This window comes from Ornithodoros turicata, chromosome 1 (genome assembly GCF_037126465.1).
Source record: "Ornithodoros turicata isolate Travis chromosome 1, ASM3712646v1, whole genome shotgun sequence".
In the NCBI taxonomy this organism is placed as follows: Eukaryota; Metazoa; Arthropoda; class Arachnida; order Ixodida; family Argasidae; genus Ornithodoros; species Ornithodoros turicata.
Genome location: NC_088201.1, coordinates 44583657 through 44609307, shown reverse-complemented (window position 1 = coordinate 44609307; position 25651 = coordinate 44583657). Strand labels below are relative to the sequence as shown.

Here is a 25651-nt window from a genome sequence, read left to right as displayed (position 1 = left end):
TATCAATTATTTTTTGGTGTACAAAGCTATGTATTTGTACCAGCTCCTGTGATACTATCATGCTTTTTTGTTTCATGTCCATGTAGTACTGCCCACTTTTGAAGTAAAAGTAACTCTGCCAAAGTATGCTACGTACAACAGATCTGAAGTAGTTGCCACAGTGTCTGCCATGTAAGCAAGATATGAAGATATCTTTTCTGTGCTTCTTGCAATTAGCACCACTCGAAATACAGTGTAACAGTAACCATATGTCTGTTACAGGTACACATATGGGAAACCTGTGAAGGGACAAGTGACTCTTACAGTCACTCCTCGAACTCGCTATCACCAGTTAAGACCGAGGCCCTACGAACAGTACCAGACAAAGACAAGCGTAAGCCTATGTTTATGGTTATTTTGTTGTACTGCTGTAACTACTGTACTCCGCTTAGCCAAATATGTATAATCTCTTGTATTTTGAGCATGCAAACCCTCAGAGGCCTCTGTTGCACTCTACAGGTCAGCTGCAAAAGCTGATGCAGCAGCTGACCACAAGCTGATTCTGTTTGTTGCACAACACGCAAAGGAAAAAAAAAACAAAACATAGGAGGACATTTCACTGCTCCTATAAGGCACCAGTGATGCCCGGTTCTTATTATACTTAACTTGAAGTACAATTTTGAAGTACTTTGCCCATCACTCGAGAACACAAGCTTTATTGAGCACTGGAGCACATATATTGACCTTTGCAAGCCCCAACTTGCATCATTTTTACAGCACATCAGCCCTGTATAATATCTATTTCCACCCTTTTGTAATATATCAACCTCTTTGTTGCAATGAGCTCTTCAGTTGTGGTTTCCTTCTGCAGATTGATGGCAGCGTTGACATTCCAGTGACAATTGTCAGGGATCTTAGGCTGAAGACTGACTATTTTTTGCGTGAGATCGAGTTTTTTGCTTTGGTCACTGAAGAGCTGACAGGGCGCAAGTACAACTCAACAAGCTACATCACTGTCTATGACAAAGACGTCAAGGTAGAACTCATCAAAACGGCTGAAAGATTCAAACCTGGTCTCAAGTTCACATGCTTTGTGAGTAACATCATTCCTCTTCTTTGCCAGTGCAGAGAATTCTGGTTTTGGTGGTATGATATTAGTATACAGTCAAAGAGATCCACAAGTGCAGGTTCTGTTGGTTCTCACAATCTGGCTATTACCAGCACATGATGCTATGTATGGTGACTTTGCATGCAGGTGTGCACCAGCATTGAGATATGGATATGGATATTGAGAGTGCTTGTCTAATGAATGAATGAATGTTTAGTAGTGCAGTATCTTCATTTGTGCTGGTTGTCTTCCAGGCATTTTAATGCGCTGCATGCCTATAGCATGCAGTGCTCAGGAGTTCGGATCATCCATGACGAAGACACTTGAAACATTTCTCAGACTGATTGCAATATGCACCATTGTTTAGTTAGTTTAAATATATGAGGTCACAATTAAGGTACCATCTGTAATTAGCCAAGTGAATTTTCATTCAATATCACATCCTTAGTGAACTTTAACATAATGATAGGTGACACATTTACTTCAGTTCTACTGTGTTACTGCTTTCTATGCAAAAACTGGCGTAACAGTGATTAATAATAGATTTTTATATGGTAAGATATATTGTTAGGCATGAAGTTGAAGCAGTTGCATACAGAATTTGGACAGTGTCAAGTGCTGCCTTGACTAGAACTAAGCTCTGGGTATTCCTTTGGAACTGTGACTCAGTCTACAGAATCATCTAAAGGGGTGTTACCCTTTTTCCGCATTCTGAGAAAAGTGCTTCAGAGCCCAGTGTCATCTGTGCTTTCATGGATTTTCCCCGCACCCTCCCCCAACAAATGTTACAACACCTCCCGAAATACCTGCAGGAATGGACAAATAAGCCTGAAAGGCCAGCAGACATTGGTGTCGCTCGGTCCCACTCCATATTGTATCATGTAGCTTAATTTAGTAGTTTAGTTTAGCAGTACCCTTTTGTAAGCTGGTTAAATATATGCACATAACTGTATGCTTTCTGATGTGCAACTTATTAGTTCAAATTTTTCATGCGTATTATTACAGAGCTTTACAGCGCAATGACATGTCATATGCACAAGGTGGTGCATGTATGCTATTCACATGAACCTTGACATTCATTTTCAGCTGAAAGTGGCCCACCAAGATGACACTCCTCTTACTGGAGAGAATCAGCTAACATTGCGGTATGGCTATAACTACAACGAAGACATGTGGCTGTCTGAACAGCATTGGGTGCCTAGCAACAGCATCATCCGTCTCGAGTTCTTCCCACCCAACGTCAATTCGACTGTCGCACTTAGCATGCAGGCTGAGCTCTTTGGTCAAACTCATTACCTGGACACCATCTTCCCAGCAAAATCTCCAAGTCACAGTTTCCTTCAGGCCTCAATAACCACAGAGGACCCAAAAGTTGGAGATCTCGTTGAGTTCAGTGTGAATGCAACAGATCCACTTGACCACATTGTGTATGAGGTAGGCTTCTGTTTTGACCAAGTTTAGAAGTGTAGGGGCAGGAAACCAGCTGTAAACAGGTACTAGAAAGAAGTTGTGTTTTTTTTTTTGTTTCACAGGTGATGGGACGTGGTGACATAGTCTTCGCGCAGACATTGACAGTCCCTGGTTTGAAGTCTTATCGCTTCAGCTTTTCGGCAACATTTCGCATGGCTCCCAAAGCACGTGTTTTAGTGTATTATGTGAGGAAAGATGGAGAAGTTGTTGCAGATGCTGTAAACTTTGATGTCGGGGGCATTCTTCGTACACCTGTAAGTTACACCTGTTCAATGACTTGGGTTAAGTGTGCTCTGCCCTTGCAGTGACCTTCCTCACCAAGTGCCTGAATGTTCATCCATTTTTAGGTCCACGTTCAAACGAGTGTCTCTGAAACAAAACCAGGTGCTCCAGTGGATATTTTAGTAGCAACAAAACCGAATGCTTTTGTTGGTTTGCTGGGAGTTGACCAGAGTGTACTGCTTCTCAAAACTGGGAACGACCTCAGCCAGCAGCAGGTATTTTCCATTCAAATGTTATGCAGCTGAGCCAGATTCGCAAAATGCTCTGTTTGCGTGGCTAATGTTTAACTGTAAAATTTCAGGCGTGTCCCTTCAGAGACTTGCAGATATTTCTGCATTTAGTGTTGCTTTTACATTTTTGCTGGTGACACAGCTGTACATTTATGCCATATCCTTAATGGTGTACAGTTGTTGCCTGCAAGTTCGACATTTTAGTGACCTTCAACTGAGTGGTAGTGAGGGATTACCTAGAAAAATTGCTGAGGCTAGGACTCTGTATTCTTATCTTGAAAAGCATTAGAAGTCAAGCAAGAAGTCAATTAGAAGCTGTATCGCAAATTTTGTTACATAGTGTTTCGTTATATCATCGTATTCTTAGCATAGTGCTTCCATTTACTAGGGTAGGTACTTTTAAATACTCATTCATTGTGGCAACAAATGATTAGAATAGGCTCCCAGAAGACATGCAATGATTTCAAGTAAAACAAAATTTGGTCGCAGTCATATTTCCTATCTCCATGGGTTCAGTTGTGTGTGATTTGATCATGCGATGTGCCTTCAGAATCGAGTTGTCACAACCTTTTTAATGTAGGGCATTTCTGTGCCTACTAAGAGGTTTGACTTTGCAACAAAATGTTTACTGTGTCCCGCCTATAAGTAGAGTAGCTTGTCTTGATTTGTCAAGCATGTTGTCAATCTGTGTAGGTTATTGACGAACTGGAGTCATTTGACAGCGGAAAACGAGCAAAGATGTGGCCGCCATGGTACAGACGTAGGAGGAGGTCTCTTTGGTGGCCAGGGTCCTCAACTGCCAATGATTTATTCAAGGTTCGTCTACATCCTGACTACAATGCATCATCAAGTTGTTCACTGAAATCTTTGAGGAAACCATTTGAAAGTATCTGTTACCTTGCATAGTAAGGAAACCAGAAGCGGTCGCACAGACACACATAATGAGCATGTACAGTAATGCATTTGTTAATATGTCGATCAGGCAGCCAGCTAGCCATAAAGTTTGCTTCCTTAGCGTACATGATCTGTTGGTTGATAGGCAAACAAAATGTCTGAAAACCCGTATCTGACATCTTGATGCATTCGTTTAGGATGCAGGAATGGTGGTGCTCACCAATGGCCTGGTATATGACTATGATGACCAGAGTAAGTCACCCTCTTTTTTGCCTTACATTTTCACAATTAAATACACTACAAAATTATTTCTCATGACGAAGTTTTAAACTACCTTTGACAAAATAGACATACCATTGAGCTCACACTTATTAAGTTGTTGTTCCATCTCCTCCGGCTGCAGTCTACTATCGCTCTGGTAGTAATGGCATCTCACAGGAGAACATAGAGTTTGACAGCTCGGATAGCAGTAGCTTTGACAAGAAGCGAGGCAAGAGCAGACTACGCAAGTTTTTTCCAGAGACCTGGCTGTGGAATGACACCATGACTGGGTATGATGCTGGCTTGGGCATGACTAACCAACATTGACAAAACAAAGTGAAGCCTGTTTTGAGCAGCTGCTGGCTAGAACGTGCTGTGAAATGTAACTTTGACACAGGTAGATGTTTTACAAAATTCCCAAGAGAATGATATTCGCTAGATTGTACTTCATTGAGTTGTAGTCGCTTCAAATTTTAAAGAGGAAGAGAGTTGGATTTTAGACTTATCTGTTGACTGTGGCAAAATATTTGCCAGGAGCACACCGTACCTCCTCCTTTAAAGAGCCATCCATCTTAGGAAGTCAATGCACTGTAAGTCTTTTTGTACACAGTCCTTAGGCTTGAGATAAAACATGGTTCCACTTGTTCGAAACTAGCTTTGAAGGAGCACTGAGGTAACCCCCATGTTTGTTTGTTTGTTTTTTCGCTGTGGCATGTTCTGACGAATACAATGAGCTCCTGCAAAAGAATGGCAGGCACAGGTGACATGCAAGCGCGAGAGAGAGGCCTCAGTTCCCACACGCCTTTTAAAAATCCTTCACTCTTGGAAAGAGCGTATCTGAGAATGAGGGAACGGTGTGGTGTAGTCTATTCCCCTGACATGTGACTCATGACGTATACCGGCATGGCTCAAGCGGGTATAAGCAGCGCGTGAGCTTTTCAACGTCACGCGAGCATCATGTCGGCTGTCCATGGCTGCTTTCTCAGACTGTTTTCGTAAATTTGATTGCGCAGTGACAATACACCGCACAGTGAAAATATTTTGCACGGTGTCTCCTGATGGACAGCTTGACAGATGAGACAGGGTTTCGAGCCACGTTAAATGTCACCTCATTGCTCCTTTAATAGACTTCCAGACAGCTTCCAAATGAGGGATTTGAGAAGTTGTGCTGTGGGTGCACAGACAGGCTCTTACTTGTTGAGTTGCATACAAGATTACAAGGAAAGGACAAAATAGAGGACAAAGTGCTGGAATCCTGGAAAAAAATGTTAGAGAAGCAGCCATTGCCCAAGTTGAAGTTATTTACATAATCCATACGAAATAGCTATCACTTTTCTATTTGCATGCATTAAAGCAAAGCGTTGAGAGCTATTTTATGCTTATGCTATGCAAGGTTAACTATGTCCTTTATTGCTCGTCCAAACACACCATAGCTGAAGCTTACTATCATTTCAAATGTTGCTCTGTCAGCGCAACTAAGAGAAAGCTCTGAGCTGCTGCGAGCTCCAAGAAAGCTGGAGCAAATGCTGAAGTAATTTTTCTTTCTTTCTTCCTATTCATTCTAATAGTAATTTTGTCACACTGTTGAAGTCAATAAGCTCTAGCCATTGCTGATCTCAAAACAGGTTTTGCTGCTGTGCTCTTTTATTTAGCTGCTAGTAGAATCTGCAGCTACGTTAACCACTTGGCCTTTTTAGTTTTAGACATGCACAGTTACCCATGCAGATCATAGACAATGCTTGGTGCCTGCACGCTCCCTGTAGTAGAGCCACTGTTGTAAATGGCTTATCCTGTGGTGACCAAATAACCAACACTGAATTCTTACAATTTCTGCAGAGAGTTTAACTGGGCTAACTGTAGGAAAAATAAGTAGAGTGGTGCAGAAGGGTTGCCATTTGTATGGGTTGGAGTTTACTACATAGTGTAACGATGCTAAACTATTGACAATTAATTGAGCTGCTATGTACAGGTTTGTCAGTGAATATCATAACAAAATCAGTATTTAGATTTCTTTTAATATTTCAGCCACAGGATTGATAATAATTTGTTTAGTAGCAGAATCTTGTATAAAATGTTGCAGTCTGAGTGTGCAGTATAAAGAGAGAGAGAGAGAGAGAAAAAAGTACTTTTAACTGAATAAGGCACTTTATTGCTAGCATTAAACATTCAGTGTTTTAGGACACTCTGCCAAATATGATGACTAAACTTAGAACAGTGCTAACTTCTTGTAGCAATGTTCTATCAATTTGCAGTGAAAATCAGAGTGCAACTTTTGTTGTGCTATGCGTTATTTTTTCACCTTATGTGTTTCTTCATTTGCCAAAACAGCAAATTGATGTGCTGATGAGTAGCATGGTATACTCTGACATAGTGCTTCACCTGCAGCTTACTACTGTGCTGAAATAGAACACTTTCACATCTGTACCTTCTGGCTCCACTATCTTTTTGTAACAAAACAGTCTTTCTTCTTATGCTTCGACTAACACAATAATGACCCACCATCCACAGCAGGTCTTTCTAATTCAGAAGAAAATGTAGAGTTATTTTTCTAATGCCGATGAAAACAAAAAAGTTTTTACTCAAATTACTGAACAGACATTATCTAAGATATTGTTTTATGTCTTACATTCATGGAACCTCACACAAATCACATAGAAATCACAGTGCCCCATCGATGTTGGACACTAGGCTTCCTGAATCTTATGCCTCATGGAGGCAGGGCCAGGCGCAGAAGAATCTGCCCTGCCTCGGTATTTATCTGCCCTGCAACTATGGCGAGGAAAAATATGTACCAAAATTAAGAATGTGTGCAGAACCTTTTGTGATCCTGTATACCTTTACAACAACACTATGCCAGCGTCTCAAGGTGTTCCAAACCCTGAACAAGAAACTCCAATCTTTCGAGCTCATTTCTTGATTATCTTGTGAATCATAAGATAGTGAGCAAATAGCAACTTTTAAGTGTATGGTACAGTGAACTAGATTAATACAAAGTCTTAGTCTACATAGTCGTACATTGTTTTGCTGAGACATGCGCACAATATCTTGGACATTCCTGAGGTAAAGCAAGTGAAGCATGAAAAAAAAAAAGCTCAGTCGTGCTGCACAAAGTACTAAAAGGACAAAACTACAACGAATGAAGCACTTTTTGTAAGTTTTAATGAGTGATGAGCTTTTCTACAAAAGCTGCACTTCATCAACCGATGAAGTGCACACTTTCTTGGAATGCTCGTCACTCATTAAAATTGTTTTGTGATGCTTAATTTGCTGCAGTCTTGTCGTTTAAACGTTTTTTGAGGGATCTAAAAATATGCAAAAATACATTTGTAGTATACTGGGTGTACGTAGGCACTTAAGTTGGCATGTGTATAAATTCTTTGAACACTGGGAAATACGTGTGCAACTGGAGAACTATATGTTGCAGTTGAAATGTTATGTATAAAAATGTACATAAAAAGAAAAGGTCAATATAATACAAGCTGAAATAACTCAGTACGGCAGTAAGGGACCTCTGGACTGGTCTGCAATAGTATTTACTGCCTTTTTCAGGATTATAATTTGCAAGACAAATTATGCAAATCTTAGATATCAACTAAGGAGTGATACTATACATTTAGACTTTCAGAGAGGAGGGGGGACTGATTTAGGCCATTAAGTGGAGACTCCCCACAGAAATTAGCACGTATTTTTATTATCGTGGGATGCCACTGCAATATCAAATAGTCGATTCATCTTGGTTCTGCGATTCCCTCGCATTTCTATGTAACAATACAACTATCCAGGACATAATGAAGTAGAATAGTGTATCGCACCTATCACTGCAAACTGCAAAATAAAGAGTTCAGGAAAATCATCAAATCAGCCAAAATGAAATTAATGCATGTGGACATCGCTTTTCCTGCAGCTTTGTGTTGACTTTGGTGATGAAGGGATGTGTACGAATGTGAGTGTCTCGTAGAGACATGTAGATCAGTGGTGATACGCAACTATAGTCCGCTCTACATAGAAAAAAAGGTTACACCAGTTGACTGCGCTTGCTATGCTGCAGCAGTTAGAGCAGAAATCAAACGTTCTATTCGCCATTTCATAGTTACGTGACAGCATTCAGTGTGCAGTCCTTTCTCTCCTGTAGTTTTGTTATGCTTTGATAGGTCATATGTTTACCTTTCATTACCCCAACTCACATTCAGGTAATCACAAGGGAATGTGTATGCTAATTACTAGAGAATAACACATGTATCCTGAAAACTGAGGCATTCTGGCTTGCCAACATGGAGCCTTTTCCCAATGCAACTATTGGCATGGTTGAGTGAAGACATAGGGGAAAGCAGGAACATTACGAGCATGCTTGAGAATAACCATATTAATATTTTTAAGGTTCACTTTAAGATGTGCCTATTGCTCCTCGGGGAACGTCAATGAGTAAACATGCTCGTAAAAATGGGAAATCTGTGGCAGCTTAGATATCCCATTCTCCCATTGGGGAAACTAAACAATTGATGCCCATCATCTTTAAATGCCTGCTTGGTTCCTGATCTTGATGAAAAATTCTGGAGAATGTTCCAGGTGACTGGCAGAAGGTCGAGATAGGTACTCGTGACATGCTGTATGTAACAAAACAAATGTTGACACCACAATCCAACAAGCCCCCCCTTTACTGTATTTTGGACAACTCAGTACTAGAAAGATGTACGTACATACATTTATACATTGTGCATTAAAATTTGGTGAGAGTTAGGCTGCACGGTCATGTGACTTGCTAAACTTTGTTTGTTGATGCTTCTTTGGGTAGCCCACCATAGGCAACAAGGCACGCCACAGAATCAAACCACTTGGTCAACAGGAGTGCCCCACCATAGTAGCGGTGTTGTAGAACCCCCATACGTTCCGTACATTAACTTGTCAGTTTCATAAATACTGACAGCCTTTCCTCAGTTGTGAGCACAACGTGTCTACACAGTCATACCTCTTTACAACAAAACACGATATAACGAAATTTGCGATAGAGCGAAATAATTTGGATTCCCTGGCAGAGGGCCATAGAGATCAGTGTATTTTAACTCCCGCTACAACAAAATACTTTTTAGCTGTCGCCTCGATACAGTGAAAGAACGAGATCAGGTTTATGACCCCAAAGCCAACTTCAGGGTCATGAAAACAAAGGGTGCAAGCAGCGTCTTGTTACTGCGGTGAAGGATGGCACGCGCGATTAGGGTCAGGAGGAATCTAGTGCCTACAAAAGAAAGTCTGAGTCATTGGAAGGTTCAGGATTTTCCTTCTCATGTTTCTCCTTTTCGTGCTGTCGTGCGTGCATGGGAAATGCTTAGTTTGCGTGGCGGCGGACGTGACGAAATCAGCCTAGATGATTTTCTTGACGGGGACAGATATGTCGTAGTAACGGAGAGCCTTACGGAAGATGTACAGGGTAGAGGAACAAAATGGGGTATGTAGTTGGTAATCGTTCATAATTTGCTAATATGCAGCATAGAAGACACGGACTAAGTCGTTTTGGAACATAAACGAGACTTAGACCTGCGTACTACCGTAGCCGTACTACCGTAGCCGTACTACCGTAGCCGTACTACCGTAGCCGTACTACCGTAGCCGTACTACCGTAGCCGTACTACCGTAGCCGTACTACCGTAGCCGTACTACCGTAGCCGTACTTAGAAGGTTCGTGGGATCGCAACAACATATGTAGAAAGCTGCGGAGGCTTTGGCGGCGTACAAAACAACGTGTGACACACCGCGTCTTCTAGGCATTACACAGACGCGAATAACCGGCTATTTCACTCAAGAATGAAATGCCGTAGGTGCCCTTTGGCGCTGTATTTGTAGTTGTTGTCATTTTTCACGAAAACTTTTCTGCATCATAGCGGGAGTTACTGACGCTCGTGCCTGGTCCACACTGTTGTATTTTCATGCGTTACGGATGCGGCGCAGCAGGGTTATGGCGATTAAGTACAAAAAAAAACCAAAAAGCGTACGCACCGCAAGAGTTGGGCTCGACCGAACTCAGTGCGGTACGGATTACCTCTGGCTACGCAGCTGACCAATGAGCAAAGGCGAATTGGAGAGTGGAGATAGATACCGGTAGATAGACGTAGAAAGAGTGGAGGCATATGCCTTTTGACCAGTCATATGATTCGTCAAGCATAGGGTCTTTCCGTGTCTTTCCGTATCAAGAGCGTATGTGTCTGAACAGCGTGTTGTACGACAACCGCATCCACACTTGATCTGAACTGTGCACGCAACGGAGAGAAGTGGCAGTGTGAACCAGGCGTTGTGCACAGCGCGCACCCTCGCGAAGATTGCGATTCTTGACCTTCAGTTCAACACAACAAAATTTTTTGTACAACGAAAGAAATTACGTGAGTGAGTTTCGTTATATCAAAGTTTGGCTGTAGCCACCGAAATGCAACACTCTGCAAACATTTCTCTGAAACAGCAAAATACATGCAGGGGTCCTCACTTGTTAGGTTGACTCCTGTTTAAACCGTATCAGCGATTGAGCCCCAATTCCCTCGTGGACACAAGAAAGCTTGCACAAAAAATCCCCCGGAGTAGAAGCATACAGGTCAGCAGCAGGCTTGAAACTTGGGAAATTATTTTCATTGTTGCATGTTGACCTAGCAATAGTGGGATATATATGTAAGTTGATTTACAATTGATTTCCCAGAAATGGGCATTTTGTTATGGTACTGCATAGGTGGAGAGTTTTTGGTCTGCTAGAGGGGGCGGGGCACTACGCTTTCCCTCCCCCTCCCAGTGCAAACGCTTCAGGTTGCCGGGTACTCGCCCCCTTTCATGCACGAAGATCAGGCAGGGTGTCTGGAATTCAGTGTTATGTGTAGACATGGGACGAATTCAGAATTTTATGAATCAGAATCCGAATCCGAATCCGAATCCAAGGAAGGTTTCTGCGAATCCACGAATCTTACGAATCTCGAATCTTTCGAATCCTTTCTTTAAAAACAGTTTAACAAACTAAGAAAAAAAACTTATACTGAAAAGTGTTTTGAAGCAGAATATGATACATTTGTTTAATGAAAAAAAAAAAAAAACTTAATAGTTTAGTTTCGGGAGAAAATATACCCATATAGTTCATTTATTTAACATATTGTTCATCGACTACAAGAAATACATAAATTCTCGACAGTACCGTATTTTCACGCGTATTACCGCACCGCAGATAAGCCGCAGGACTCGTTTTTAGGTACATTTTGAAAATGTTTTTGCTGATAAGCTGCGGGTAATACGACGCGACTGCTTTGTGTGCTAAGCCAGTGATGCACAAACAAAATTAACAGAGACGCTCAACGCTCGTCGACGCCGTACTCCCTGCCAGCTGCCCTATTCCCGTACTGGTCCGTGACGTCGACGACTTTTAGTTTGAAGCCGCTGTCGTAGGTGTGCCTCCGTGTTGGAGCCATGCCTCACCTCTAACTGCCGTGCCCGTGTCCACGAATGCTGCTGCTCTGGTCAAATGAGACCTGACGCTTAGCCAACCACGTTTTATCCCGATGTCAGGTGTATTGAACCCTTCCTGTGGGTCTGCCGACAAAGGAGACCGTAGGGAAGGCCATGAACCCTGTGGTCCACATTCCGGTGTCGGCATAATGTATAACAAAGGAGGTCAGTTCTAGTGTTCTACTAAGATCGGATTGTGCCCTTGTTGCGTGTTTTTTGTGGATTGACGAGTTAGTGGTGTTCCAGGAGACATTAGTCACTGTCACCCCTTTTGTTAAAGCTGCGTGGGGGAATGTATTCGGAAGGTCAGTCCACTCGAATGTGGACCCGCCCCTGTTCGGTATTGTTCGTGCACTGGCAGGGCGGTCCTGCTCCGAAAAACATGAGGCACTGTCGGCCTTTTGGTTTAATCTGGGGTATGGGGAAAATACCAGGGAAAAATAGCCATCAGATAAGCCGCACCCGCGGATAAGCCGCAGAGCGTCCGCGGAAAAAAAAAATCTCACATAAGCCGCGGCTAATACGCGTGAAAATACAGTAAATTATTTCCATAAAGCTAAAGCAACAATCAAAAGCCAAACCATGTTACTTTTAAACTTGTAATGTAACAGTTCCTGCCTGAACTCTTTCAGTCCAGAGCAATGTAAACAAAGAAACAAGACAACACCCGTCGGTCAATGAGGCTTTTGGGCGGACTCCGGAGGCGCCAATTTGGAAAAGAAAGGGACAAACGTGGTTTGTGGATTTGAAAGATTCGATTCGTCGTTTTGGGCACTAGGATTGGGATTCCTGATTCTCAAATCCCTGCCTAGGATTCGTGGATTCGGTTCGCACGTCCCTAGTTACGAGGCAAATTTTTACGGGGTTTGTGTGTTCACTCCATGAAGCGTGCTACTTTAGGATATCCCTCGAAACGTTCATCTAGAAAACAGCTAGGTCGACTCCTTGGAGGGTCTAACCCGACTGTAGGCATTCAGGTCAAAGAAAGTTTGAGAGCTCGGAGCTTTAACTTAGAGCCATGTCTAATACTGTGTCTCACTGAAATCCACCCAATCTTTTTCTGTGGCATTCCTCGAATTCTAGAAGTTCTTTTTATGGCACCTAAGATTTGTATGTATATCGCTGGAGTAGTTCTCTTGTGGTGTCATCACCGCCATTGCCAACCGTGGAAGCACGTTATGATTGCTGGGCAGATTTTGATAAAATTTCTCATGTTGCAACATTTCACGAATTTTCTTGCATATAACAATAATTAGAACTTGCAATTGGACCACTAAACATACCTACCAGTCTAGAGCTAGTCAGTTTAACCAATGTTCATGGCAAATGTCTAAACAATATACATTTTTTATTTCACTTTGGCATTGTTTTAAGTATTATCTTTCCCTTCCCGTCTCTCATGGCTGCGAGCAGCACAGGGACGGGATAAATCAATTCGCCTCGACCCTGATGTGGCAAACACCCCCGTCCTTCCACCTGGCGGACTGCCTGAAGCTCCACCTTCAGTTCCTGGTCGTATTAGGCTGCGCAAACAATACCCTGAAACTTGGCTTTGGAGCAATACCACTGCCAGGTACCATATATCTCTTGTTGCAAGGAGCCTTACACATAACAATGCAACTCAGCAGCACATTGGATATCTGCACATTTGTTTCCATCCACACTTTTCCGGAATACCTCACTTAAACCTCATTTCATTTCATGTACCCTTTGCTTGCAAATGCTTCTCAGTTTATTGTCACCACGATACAGAGTACATAAATAACTTGCAAAATATAAAGACTACTACTGGTCATCTGTCAACGAAGCAAGTGATACTTAAGGGCAGGTAAATTGTCTAGTTATCACTTGAAAAATTGGGAAATGAGGATGAATAATTAAGCTTGAAATAAGCTGTTCAACTAAAAAGTATGAAAATTGGACATCCAAAAGAATGGACAAGAGTTTTTGCAGCTGTGTTCTGAGGATTCCATGCATTAAGCAACATTCTATAACCAAAGGATTTGCAGAGCATCTTTCAGATTTGCTTACAAATGCAGTACCATAGGTACATCTTTCCTTTTTCTTTACTGTGCAGTTTCCTCCTTGCACTAACATAAAAAAAGGCATACAGAGTGCTTTTTGCTTTTCATTTTCTCACAAGCTTTTGCGGCAGGCCTCCTAACATGGGTCATTTGGCAGTACACAAAAAAGTCTGGCAACCATACTTATGGAGTGTGAGCTGATCTATGTATTCCCTTTCAACAGCGATGATGGTCGCGCCCGTGTTTCAGCTGTTGTGCCAGATACCATCACATCATGGATTGTCAGTGCATTTGCAGTTGACTCACTCACTGGACTTGGAATATCCCCCTCTCAGGCAAAGGTGAGACACGTGCAATATCTGGATACTGTGGTCATTTCACAACAAAGTGAAGAACTACAGTGGAGGTGCTGTGATTGACGAATGTACAAAAGAGAGAGTCAGTTACAGTCAACCGTCGATTTATGAACACCCTTCGTTTCTCGAAAAATCTTTCATAAATCGAGGTGCGCCTGGAAGAGAAATGGGCTGAAACACGACAGGAAATGCCCTAGATTACGTTTATTTTTGAAAATACTCCGTAATTGTGCTCTGCACCATACATTCTGCTGTATTTTTGATGCTCAAAAGAGACTGTAAAAGTCGTTTACGATTATTATTTGACTTGACACTTGACTCGTCCGCCTGATCGTCGAAGTACCGTATCGCACTGTGGATGTGATTCCACGCTGAGCGAGCTGACACATGTTCGGAACAGTCCTACTAGTTATCTTCACTATCACTGTGATTACCCTCGGCACCATCATTTGACAACTGCACTAAAGCACCATCATGAAGCGGCTTGCATACGTGTTCACTGTCAGCACATGCAATGCACTCTTCTGTTCTCACTCTCTAATTCTTGTGGCTGTTGGACACTGCACGGGTGCTTGACCTTCATTCTTTGTTCATCTTTATTGACGCGGTCCCAGTGCTTTCTCATGCGTCAACCTCTGGACAGCTCTGCCGTCAGTGTTCATAAATCGAGGTCAGAACACGTGTTTTTGCGGTTCGTTCCCTGAAAATCCGTTCACAGTTCGGGTATCGAGGGTTCATAAACCGAGGGAGAACTACATAGAAAACGTTTGGTTTCTTGTAACGCTGTTCATAAACCGAGGGAATTCGTAAATAGAGGGTTCATAAAACAAGGGCTGACTGTATAGGAATTCTTCAGATACTAGCACTTGCAGTTCCTGGGTTTAATTGGTCTTGACATGAACCATTGTCAAGATGATATTTTGGGTTTTATTGGTGCACTTATGTTGTTTGTTGTTTGTAGTTCATAGTCACAAAAGGCAATCCAATATTGTTAGGACCAAAACAAAAAAGAAAAAATGTAGCTGTGTAACATTTGCTTGATCTCACAGATGTTAGTTAATTTCAGAACCCCAAATAGCCCTGATCCGGACACAAGCACGTGCAACGCAAATGCACAATGCAAACAACAAGTCCGGACATTAGTTCAGCGAAAAATGTTTTGTTCTATCCCATTGTCGTCTGTATACATTGGGCAAACATGCTGTTGTGTTAGAGGGGCACTAAAGTACAAAAAGTTATTCTCGCGGAATTTAAGATACATTCACCTTGACTGGAATACAAAAGGAACGGGATTCATTCCTTGCATCGCTCATGATTCCTTGCATCGCTCGTAGTTTCCTTAGTGCTTCAGTCATGAACGGTGCAGTGGATGAAACCTTTTCCTTTTGCTCTCAAGGTAAATGCATCTTTCATTCTTCGAGGAGAAATTTTCGAACTTTACTGACAGAATTAGGGAACACAAGAACAATATCATGGACAAATGCACAAATTTGTTTTTTTTTCATACCTCTCTGGGTACAACTCCTGCCAGTCTATATGGTCAAGGATGCCCATAGTGTGTATCAGCAGCCCACAATAAGAAATGGGTTTCCTTAGGTGTGTCTATTGAGACCATGGACTGATGTAGCAGCAACCTGTCAGTCTCGCTCTCAGGGTTTTATCTGTGCAGCTGTGCCTGCATGACTCAGACCCAAATGAATGTTCATTTGATGGCTTGGAGCCTTCATGTCGTGTTGGTCCTTTTCGTGTCCCTCAAGCTGAAGGTTCCTGCTCTAGAATGCTTTCTGGCATTCTTTTTTTTAATATATAAACTGATAGTGTTACATCATTAATGCGTTGTTTTATTAAATAATTTTTCCTGTTTTTGACCCTGGATGCATGGAATGGAGGCATACTTGTTAATGTGTTCCTATTGCAGTTGGAAGTGTTTGCCTTTAAATATACATTTACAGGCTAAGTGTGGGTGGTGGCACATATGAAGTATGCAGTAGTGAGCAACCTGTACATTGCAGTCTATGTAGAATTAGTACTCATCAATTTTTTTCTTTTTTGGTTTGGTTAGGTAACAGTGTTTCGTCCCTTCTTCGTGACGGCCAGCTTGCCCTATTCTATCTTCAGAGGAGAGTCTGTGGCAATTCAGTGTGTTGTGTTCAACTATAATGACAAACCTGTTGAGGTATGATTATTGAAGAAAAATCTTCACTGTACAGTAACTCTTGCATGCTACTACAGCATTTAGCATTGAGTGTTGCTAGAAACTGCTGATCCAGAATAAAGTTATATAAGCATTGAGTAATTTGTTCAATAATCAGTTTGGCCAGCAAGTGGTCTCAGTTCACTAATTTGAGCAAAAATTGATGCGCCATGTTTTACAGGCAGAAGTGACTTTAGAAAACCGCAAAGGCGAGTTTGTCTTCACATCCCTCGCTAATGATGTCGATGGGGCAGATAATAAGCAACGACGGACAAAGCGAGTTAGGGTAAAAAATATTTATCCACCATGATTCTTCAGACAGTTTATGCTATAGAAACTAACCATAGTGATTGCTCCCAACAAGGTTCCTGCACAAGATGGTGCCCCTGTATCATTCCTCATCACACCTTTGAAATTAGGGTACATTGATATCAGAGTGTCTGCAACATCTAGCTTGGCAGGTGATGCCATCTTGAAAAAGCTTCTTGTCAAGGTATGCCAGATTAGCAAGCGTTTGGAACCTGAGTTACAGGTTGATGCAGAAGTAGAAAGCAATTTGATTTTGTTAATCCTGCATATTTACTATTACTATTTGTCTACTTTTTGTAGCCTGAAGGCTCAAAGCAGTACTTCAACAAAGCCCTGCTCATCGACAGAAGGAATCCGTCTGCTCCACCTACAAAGTCTAACATTAGCATTCCAATTCCAAAGAATGCAGTGAAAGGATCAGAAAAGATAACTGTCTCAGCTATCGGTGAGAAAGGAAGGGAGGAGAAACAACTTTACATAACATGAAGCTGCACTTTGAACGTGTACTCCCTTTGCAGAGCTGCTGTTGCTTTATTAGACTGAAGAAGTATGTGTACTTTTACAGGTGATCTGTTAGGTCCCAGCGTCAATAATTTGGACCGGCTATTGATCATGCCTCATGGTTGCGGTGAACAGAATATGATAGGCTTTGTGCCAAACATCGTTGTTTTGGAGTACCTGGACAGGGCTAACAGACTGACGCCGGCCGTCAGAGGGATGGCACTCAGGAATCTCGAGAAAGGTGAACTAACAGATTCTTTTCAGCTGCACTACAGTTGTGTTCATAACAGCATTCTGGGTGCTGGAGGAGATCTTTATAATATACTGTTATTACATTTAACTTCGAGAATAACTTGTATCAAACTTTAGTATGACCTGAAAAACGTACGTATAAAACGTTTCAAACACTAGGCTGTCTTCTCGTGGTTAAACGTTTAGAGAAAAAGATTCACCCGCAATACTGTTCTTAGGTTGAACATGACTATGTATAGATGTTCAAAGTAGTTTGTTATATTCAGTCTACATCTACAATGAGCACTCATACTGCTATAATAAACTCTTCATGGTTGAAGCAGTAGTGGACCATGCATGTATCCTGTGCTACAACAAAAATGATTGAATAAGAGTAAATGTCATTCCAGGATATCAAAGGCAGATGACGTACAAAAGGGATGACAACTCCTTCAGCGCTTTTGGGAATACAGATAAGAGTGGAAGCACATGGCTCACTGCATTCGTGTTGCGCTCACTTCACCAGGCAGAGCCTCATATTACCATTGACGAGGATGTGCTCACAAATGCTACCAAGTGGCTGGTGGCGCAAATGAATGACGATGGCTCTTTTAACGAACCTGGCGAGATAATCTACAAGCCGATGCAGGTAAGACAACATCTATTAGGGTTCGCACAGGGTCAGGTATTTACTCAGAAAATGGTTCAACTCAGTAACTCTTGGGAACCAGTGAAACATGCGCCAGTTGCATGAGAAATCCCCTAATTTATTTAGAAGCCCACAATGGTGACACGCGATGTCACAGTTGATGGCTACCCAATTAATGCAACTCAATTGACATCTGAAGCAAGGAAGATTTGCGATTATACGTAGAATCTCGATGATACGATCACGGATGATACGAATTTCGGGATGATACGAATTCTTTCCCGGTCCCGGACGGAACGCCTATTCTTCCCATGTATTAGAGTTCGAATGATACGAACGCGTTATCTTGCCTTTACGGATGATACGAATGAACCGAGGATGCGACAGAGGTCGTTCCCCCGTGACGCGAGAGCGCGCGAGTCATGCTGCTGCGTCTTTCGAAAAGGGAGGACGATCCTCACCACGAACTCCCTTACACCATGTAGCGCAATGCAAGCAATGACTTTCCTTTTGGTGGTGGTGGTGGAGATAAGATCAAAGGGATTGAACGCCCGGAACCTTATCACCTTATCTCTGTTTTGACCTTTTTACCCCCTTCGCAACAATAAACCCCGAAGCTGTGTGTCAACGCTGTGGCGGAAAACAGCGACCAGAACACGTGGAAGGAACATATTCGGACAACTTGTGGCAACATTACGCGTCACCATTCCGCAAGTCGGCTTCACCTAACGCCTGCGTGCTTTAGGAGAAGCTCGCTTTAGACCACTGTCGCGCGACTCGCGGGTGGAAAGCACGTGCTACGTCTTTTGAATCATCTCGTATATTTGGGCAGCATTGGCCAAAAACAGAGAAACAAAAGCGTTACGACCGACCTCTTTGACTGACAGTAACGGAAAATGAACAGTCACTGTCTATTTTCAATTTTGGTTTAATTCGTTTGATACGAATTTTTTCCGCGACCCCGTGCGATTCGTAACATCGAGATTCGTAACATCGAGATTCGTAACATCGAGATTCGTAACATCGAGATTCTACTGTATTATGCCTGAACATGAAAGAACTGATGTTCTGAGGCTGGAACAACATTGAAGATGTGGGTTGATGGGTGGGATGTGGGTGTGACTACAGAAGATGTGGGTTCGAGTCCTACAGCTAGCTAACCTTTTCAGTGACTTTCATCTTTCATCGTATATTATGCCTTTTTTTTTTACTGCTACTCCTAGATAAAAAATCTTACTGCCTGCATGTTGTGCGAAGTTCCAGTCAGATGATGACATTGCAACTGAGTTCGGAAGGGTTATGCTCCTTGCATCATGACATCCTAGACTTAGACGCTCGGAGTAGCTACTGCTGTAGACCCAGTGAAAGGGGACTTAGTTTTGTGTTCTATTTCCATAACGCTCCTCTGTTGTTGACATGAACAGTATCTAAAATGTTGAACTGGGCCTGTTTGTAATATGTACTTCTATTGAATGATAGCAGTTGAAGAGAAAGGCACCAGCATGGTGGTTTCTCTTCAACTGGACATCATTCAATTGAAGTATGCAACTGGGCGTTGTGAGGCTTGTGTTGTTTGTCCTTCTATGGTTAATTGCGTCACCCACTACAACGTTAACTGTTGGTAATACATTGCAACTAAAAGTGCTAAAACCACAAGACGGACGAGACAGCACATTTGACGCACTAACAACAAAAGTTTATTCACACACTTAAAACCATAAAAAAAACTCCCTTTCCTTATCCAAAATTTTTGCATGATTTTTAATCAACAGTTGTAATGAACAGTATATTTTGAGAACAAGGTACCTTGTTTTATGATATGTGAAAACTGGTGTGAGCATATTTTCAATAACATAGTGCATTACCATAACTAGACATATCTATGGAACGGTGTGCTATAATGCTACTCGCATGAATTCCTCAGAGTGGAGCTGGAAGTGGAGCTGCTCTAACAGCGTACGTCCTGATCGCCCTACTGGAAAACGAGGTCAGTCAGCCTCACGTACAGTGATACATGATACGACGACACATGGCAATCCTTGTCAACAAGGCTAGGAAACATGGCATGTAAACTCACCATTCGGTCACTGGCTTCCAGGCAAAACTTAATTATCCCAATGTTGTGGACCAAGCAGAAGAATACCTGTTGAAGGAGCTGAGAACTAGCAGTGATCCCTATGTTGTGTCCCTGATCACCTACGCACTGCACCTGTCTGGAAACAGGGCTAAAGACCATGCATTCAGTCAGCTGGTTGGTCTGGCAACACGGGAAGGCAAGTTGTGGCACAGCAATTGCAGGGACTGAATATAATTTACACTGGTTTTGTTAGTATAGTAATCCGAAATGATAACTTTCACTTGCAGAGAATGCTCTGTACTGGAAGGACCCTGTTGAGGCTATCAACCGTACAGACAAGCAGTCTGACCATTTCTTCAAGCCTCACTACAAGGATGTAGAGATGACTGCATATGCTTTGCTTACCTATGTGTTGCGAAGAGATATTTCCAACGGGGTGAACATCATGCGCTGGCTTATTTCACAACAGAATGCCAATGGAGGATATACTTCTACACAGGTTGGTGCACCGCAAAAAATTAGCCAGTCTGTCCACTAGAAGTCATAAGGTACAAACCCTGCTAAAATGTCAGAAACCCCATACCGAAACTCACCATGGCAGCACAATTGTCATCTAGGCTTTGTCAAATTTTTGAATCGTCTGTTGCCTTATGAAGGCTGCACACAGGTCCCTTATAGCAGCAGGAAAGCTTGGGCATCACACATTTTCGTTTTGTATGTCCATTTCGAATGACTTACGGAGCGGTTATAAGGGTTGATTTAGCAAATGTTTATTCATGACTGTTCATGGTAATCCCGTATACAGCGAACTACCAGATGCACATTCTTCATGAGAACCTGCTGCACCTCTATTGAATTTGATGTTTTGTATGTTGCGTACAGCAAGCACTGTACTAGACGTAGCATGCTTGTAGTAGATATTCAGATTAAGTACGATTTCCTGAGACAAGTGTGTGATACCTGTTAAACGCAGACTGATGTCATCCTGTTGATATCAAACGTAACAATGCACAAAACATACCAGTTATCCACGTGTTTTCCTTCTTGTTGTGTCAGATATACAAATGGTGCGAGTTGCACAAGTTTTTAGCTTTGGTGGGTCTGGTTCAAGATTAAAAAAAGGTTTGAATAGAGTACAGATGCAGACATCATCAACTGCACCGTTTTGAAGAAAGGGTGCTGAATTGATTGCTACCCAATTCCTGTGTTATCCAACTGAGCTCACGGTTTCTGTGTGCAGGACACTGTGATTGGCATTCAAGCCCTGGGCCAGTTGGCTGCTGAAGTGGTATCTCAAACCATCTCTATTGATGCAACAGTGAAATATGAAGATGGTAGGAGTCGCACACTCAAGATAAACAGTGGAAATGCATTGATACTGCAGACTATTGAAGTGAGTATTTCTGTACATAATACATAACATCTTTTAATGCTTGTCTTCAATTCAGCTACTAATGCTTATGTTTTTGCAGCTACCTCCAGAAGTAAGCTCTGTTGAAATTGAAGCCACTGGATTTGGCGTAGGAATTATACAGGTCTGTACAGCATATAGCACACATCATGCCATTAAGAAGAAAATGCAGGGGATGGTAACATATTTCCTGTATTGTCTCTTCTAGGTTTCGTGGTCATTCAATTTGGCAGTCTCATCTGAGGCTCCCTCATTCTTTCTCAACCCTCTTGTGGACAAGACTTCAACAGAGAGCTATCTTCAGCTTAGTATCTGCACTCAGTACGTCCACATTTTTGTTTACTAGTATACTGAGTACCATAAAGTACTCGGAGCTTGCATTGTGCAACTTGAAATGGAAAGAAGCGCATTCACAACAAATTCTAGGTCCTGTAAAATGCATTACATCTCTAATGTATGTTTCTGTACAACAAACAGCACAGGGTTAGTCTAGCAATGATTACAGATTTCGATCGCATCGTAAAAATAGAAGGCTGGTTTTATGCTGCCCGAACCTTTGCAGACTGATAGCCACATCTGTCTGAAGTTCTATTGGAATTTTTTGTGGGCTAGCGTTACGGTCCTGTAGAAAAAAATAATTAGAAAGCAAGCAAAATCTTACACCATGTATTTTCTATGGCTTATCTCACTCAAAAGCCACCATGTTTTCCCGTGTGTGCTTCATTTTCATACCTCCACATACAGGCAGAACCACCTGTGGGAGGTGATGCGAACGTAAAGCAGCCATGAGAAACAGTGGCGGGGTTTGAATGAGATAGGCCATTGAAAATGCATGGGGTGAGATTTTGCTTGAGTTTATTGCTTATTTGTTTTCTACAGCATCATAACGCTGACAGATAAACAATTAAAACAATAAAACTTCACACAGACATGGCTATCTGTCTGCATAGGTTGTGGCTAGAGTCACTAAATAAGCTTCGCTTCAGAGTATCGACACTGAGGTCCAAGGGAGAGCAGAAGCGCCATCTGGTTACCGCACCACACCGATACCGTCCCAAGTTGAGGATCAAAAACGGCTAACATAATGCTCACTGTAGGATGGAGAAGCGTGTATGATTGTTGTGCGATAATCCATGTATTGTCAACCACAGCGTCCCGAGGATGTCAAGGTGAGCTCAAGGTCATCAACTGCTGCTTGCAAACGAAAGGAACGTTTCACCAGCGCACGATAGATGGCATCGTGTGCTAAAATCCGCAGTGCGTGGGTAGCGTGGCGCGGAAACAACATGGCGCATGCTCGCTCTTGGAGCTCAGTGTCGATACCCTGAAGCGTAGCTTATTTAGTGACTCTAGTTGGGGCGGGATTATGATGCAATCGAAATCTGTAATGATTACTAGACTAACCCTGTAGTTGTGGTGACATCCCAGATAGGATGTATTTCATTCATTCTCAACAATGTACGTAGTGATGAGGTTGGTCTAATTTCTAGAAGCAGTTTGTCACATGGGGTGGCATGCTACTTTTGCATGAAATGTTTGTGATGTCTTATTTCCTTGTTTATGAATTATGCAAATTTTCCTTAATCTCTTGTGATGTTCACTATAAATAGAGCCTGGTGTTTTCAGGAAATGTTTTTTTCTGAATTCGAGGAGTAAAAATGGGGTAAATAAACATGTGCTGTAAATTAATTCAAATTCGGATGGAAAAACTTCCAGTATGCTAAATTCGGGGTGAAATCTGGCTCAGTTACTCAAACTAACTGGTTCAGTACAAATGGTGATGTAACTGCGTTTGCTGCGAAACAAGTTAGTGTGCATTCCTACAGACATCTCAGTGAGGGCAATTTGCCGGGTAAAAATCTGGTTTCACCTTAAAGGGGCAATCTTCAATTCGGGGAAGAACTGGGTTAAACCCTAAAACTTCAGGCTCTAACTATAAACAGTCTGTACTGTATTCAGACCTTGTTAATATGAGTGAGGTACGCTATAGGGAATGCTTAGCTAATATCATTAGGGCATTCATCATCATCTTGCTTGCATTAACTAATGTAGTATGAGGTGCATCAAAATTCAGTTGAAGGAACAACCAGTGTTTCTTTCTACAGCTATCGTGGTGAAGGCAATGCTAGCAACATGGCCGTCATGGAAGTTGCGTTGCCATCGGGATACCTTTTTGATTTTGACACCTTGAGTAGTATCCACCGCACCAAAGAAGTACGCCGTGTAGACAGCGAAGATGGAGATACTAATGTTGTGATCTACTTCGACAGGGTAAGTCTCATCTACATGTCCAGGCTCTCTTAAAAATGGTCATCAAGTTATAAATTCAATGTAATGTATTCTTTTGTAATCTAACTATTGTAACCCTAATCTAATACCACTCTGTGACCACCTTTGTTGTTCAAGTGACACACATACATGTATTTCCTAGCTTAGACCAAGTTTCCATGTGTCAAGCTGTACTACTGCTCAAACATGATACAGGAATGAAGCAAAAGTTACCCTGAGTGTGTCCCAGAGACACACACATGAAATGTGTCATTCACTCACCTCGTGAGAAGTAATCATGTACTTTTCAACCAAATTTGACCAAGGTCACCATTCGACTATTCGACCATATATGGTCACCAAAAGTTCAGTTGATGTTTTATTATCGATACATATTCTGTTGCACCCTAGGGGTAGACCAGGTGAGTGGTGTATCTATTGTATTAGACACCACAACTGATCCAGGTCAGCAAGATTTCCATGACTGCGTCAGGCACGTGCATGGTGCCTGTGACCTGCGAAGTATTGCACATGCATGCTCCCAAGGACAGTATACACACATTGCAAACAATGCTTTTTTTCGTGCTTGAAAGAAAACATGTAAGGATTCACATTAACACAACAGGTGAATCCAATTTTCTATTGCTTCTGTCACTGCTGCAAAGGCATAGAAACAAAAATTATAATTTTTATTCAACACCGGTAACCCTTGGGTAGGAGAATGATGTATGCTTCTCATGCATCATGTAATCCGAGAGTAGCTATGCCCGACCAAAAATTTTCACCCAGTCAGAGTGACCCCCAACCGGTTTTTAACATGGCCGCTGCAGCAGGAGTTATAGGAGACGACAAGTGCTTGGATAATACTAGTAACGCTTATAAATGCTTGTTTTTATGGATTTAACACTTTGGCAACTTTATTTACGTGATGATGAGTGATGTAACAATGATCTGCATGGTATAGCGCTTTTGCTAAACCCACCGATGACTAAGCAGGGTAATTTTTCGTCTAGGAATTGCATTGTTATCGCAAAGGACTTCGTATTCGTTCGTATGTAGCCTCAGTGGGCTGATCTCGGAGATCACTGAGACACATGAGCCTGTGTTTTCCGCGAATTTAAGTTCCCACAAACTGTTTATCAACTAAGCCCTGCACCAAAATGCGAAAATATGTTCCTCGCAAAATCAACTTTTACAGTATATAAAACAGAGTTCGAGGTAACTCGTTACAAGTAACTCGTTACTGTAACTAAGTTCCTTTTTTTGGTAACTTGTAACGTAACTCGGTACTTTTGCGCCGTGGTAACTTTCACAGGAACTCGTTCCTTTTTTTGGTAACTTTTCTAAAGTAACTTAAGTTAAGTTCCAAGTTACTTTTAACTCGCTTTTCACTCACGTCCACACATTTTCTTGCTTTCTCTCTGGTTCCTTCATGGCATATTTTGCCATAAAACGTGATATTCAATGAGTGACAGTATTTTATTCAGGAAGTAAGAACTGCTACCATTGAAATAACGCTAAACCATTGTGCGCCCACAGGGGGTAAGATGCAAAGCTTTCGAATAGACCTCTACGAGAGACGTCATCATGACATATTGGTAGACAGACTGAAACCGAAACAAAGCGGAAGGACGGCTGGGTTCCACGAACGGGCACTTGTTCGCTGTCTCCTATTGAAAGAAAAGTAGGACCGAGGGTCTCGTTCATTCAAGGGATCATGCCGTAATCCCCTCAAGACTGTGGCTTTCGGGCGCGACCTTGTTCACCTCTAGCTTCGAGCGTAGTTCAGTTCTACCAAATTTTGGCGCTGTCAAACACTATGACGTCATTTATTTACAAACAGGAGAGGTCTATTGTTGGGCATAAAGGAAAACGATCTAAGCGTGTTGCACTCCTGTGCAGGCAACTCAAGGTCTAACTCAACTGCTCGCGCGCTG

At 42.2% G+C, this 25651-nt stretch overlaps 1 protein-coding gene across 3 annotated transcripts in view; it reads left to right on the top strand.

Moving 5' to 3' along the window:
- Positions 1–25651, top strand: part of LOC135378122 (CD109 antigen-like) — a 66224-nt gene that overhangs the window by 37228 nt on the left and 3345 nt on the right. For 2 of the 3 annotated variants that reach the window (XM_064611008.1, XM_064611010.1), the window contains 23 exons: positions 87–171; positions 262–373; positions 851–1072; positions 2174–2521; positions 2620–2811; positions 2905–3054; positions 3763–3885; positions 4161–4215; positions 13108–13267; positions 13942–14059; positions 16137–16250; positions 16450–16554; positions 16633–16761; positions 16878–17022; positions 17143–17319; positions 17720–17958; positions 19883–19945; positions 20057–20231; positions 20323–20534; positions 21276–21428; positions 21508–21570; positions 21655–21767; positions 23552–23717. In XM_064611008.1, coding sequence (XP_064467078.1) covers positions 87–171; positions 262–373; positions 851–1072; positions 2174–2521; positions 2620–2811; positions 2905–3054; positions 3763–3885; positions 4161–4215; positions 13108–13267; positions 13942–14059; positions 16137–16250; positions 16450–16554; positions 16633–16761; positions 16878–17022; positions 17143–17319; positions 17720–17958; positions 19883–19945; positions 20057–20231; positions 20323–20534; positions 21276–21428; positions 21508–21570; positions 21655–21767; positions 23552–23717 — 3419 coding nt within the window. Of the gene's footprint in view, positions 1–86; positions 172–261; positions 374–850; positions 1073–2173; positions 2522–2619; positions 2812–2904; positions 3055–3762; positions 3886–4160; positions 4216–4366; positions 4515–13107; positions 13268–13941; positions 14060–16136; positions 16251–16449; positions 16555–16632; positions 16762–16877; positions 17023–17142; positions 17320–17719; positions 17959–19882; positions 19946–20056; positions 20232–20322; positions 20535–21275; positions 21429–21507; positions 21571–21654; positions 21768–23551; positions 23718–25651 lie in introns of all 3 variants that reach the window. The other variant, XM_064611009.1, reaches the window with a different exon arrangement.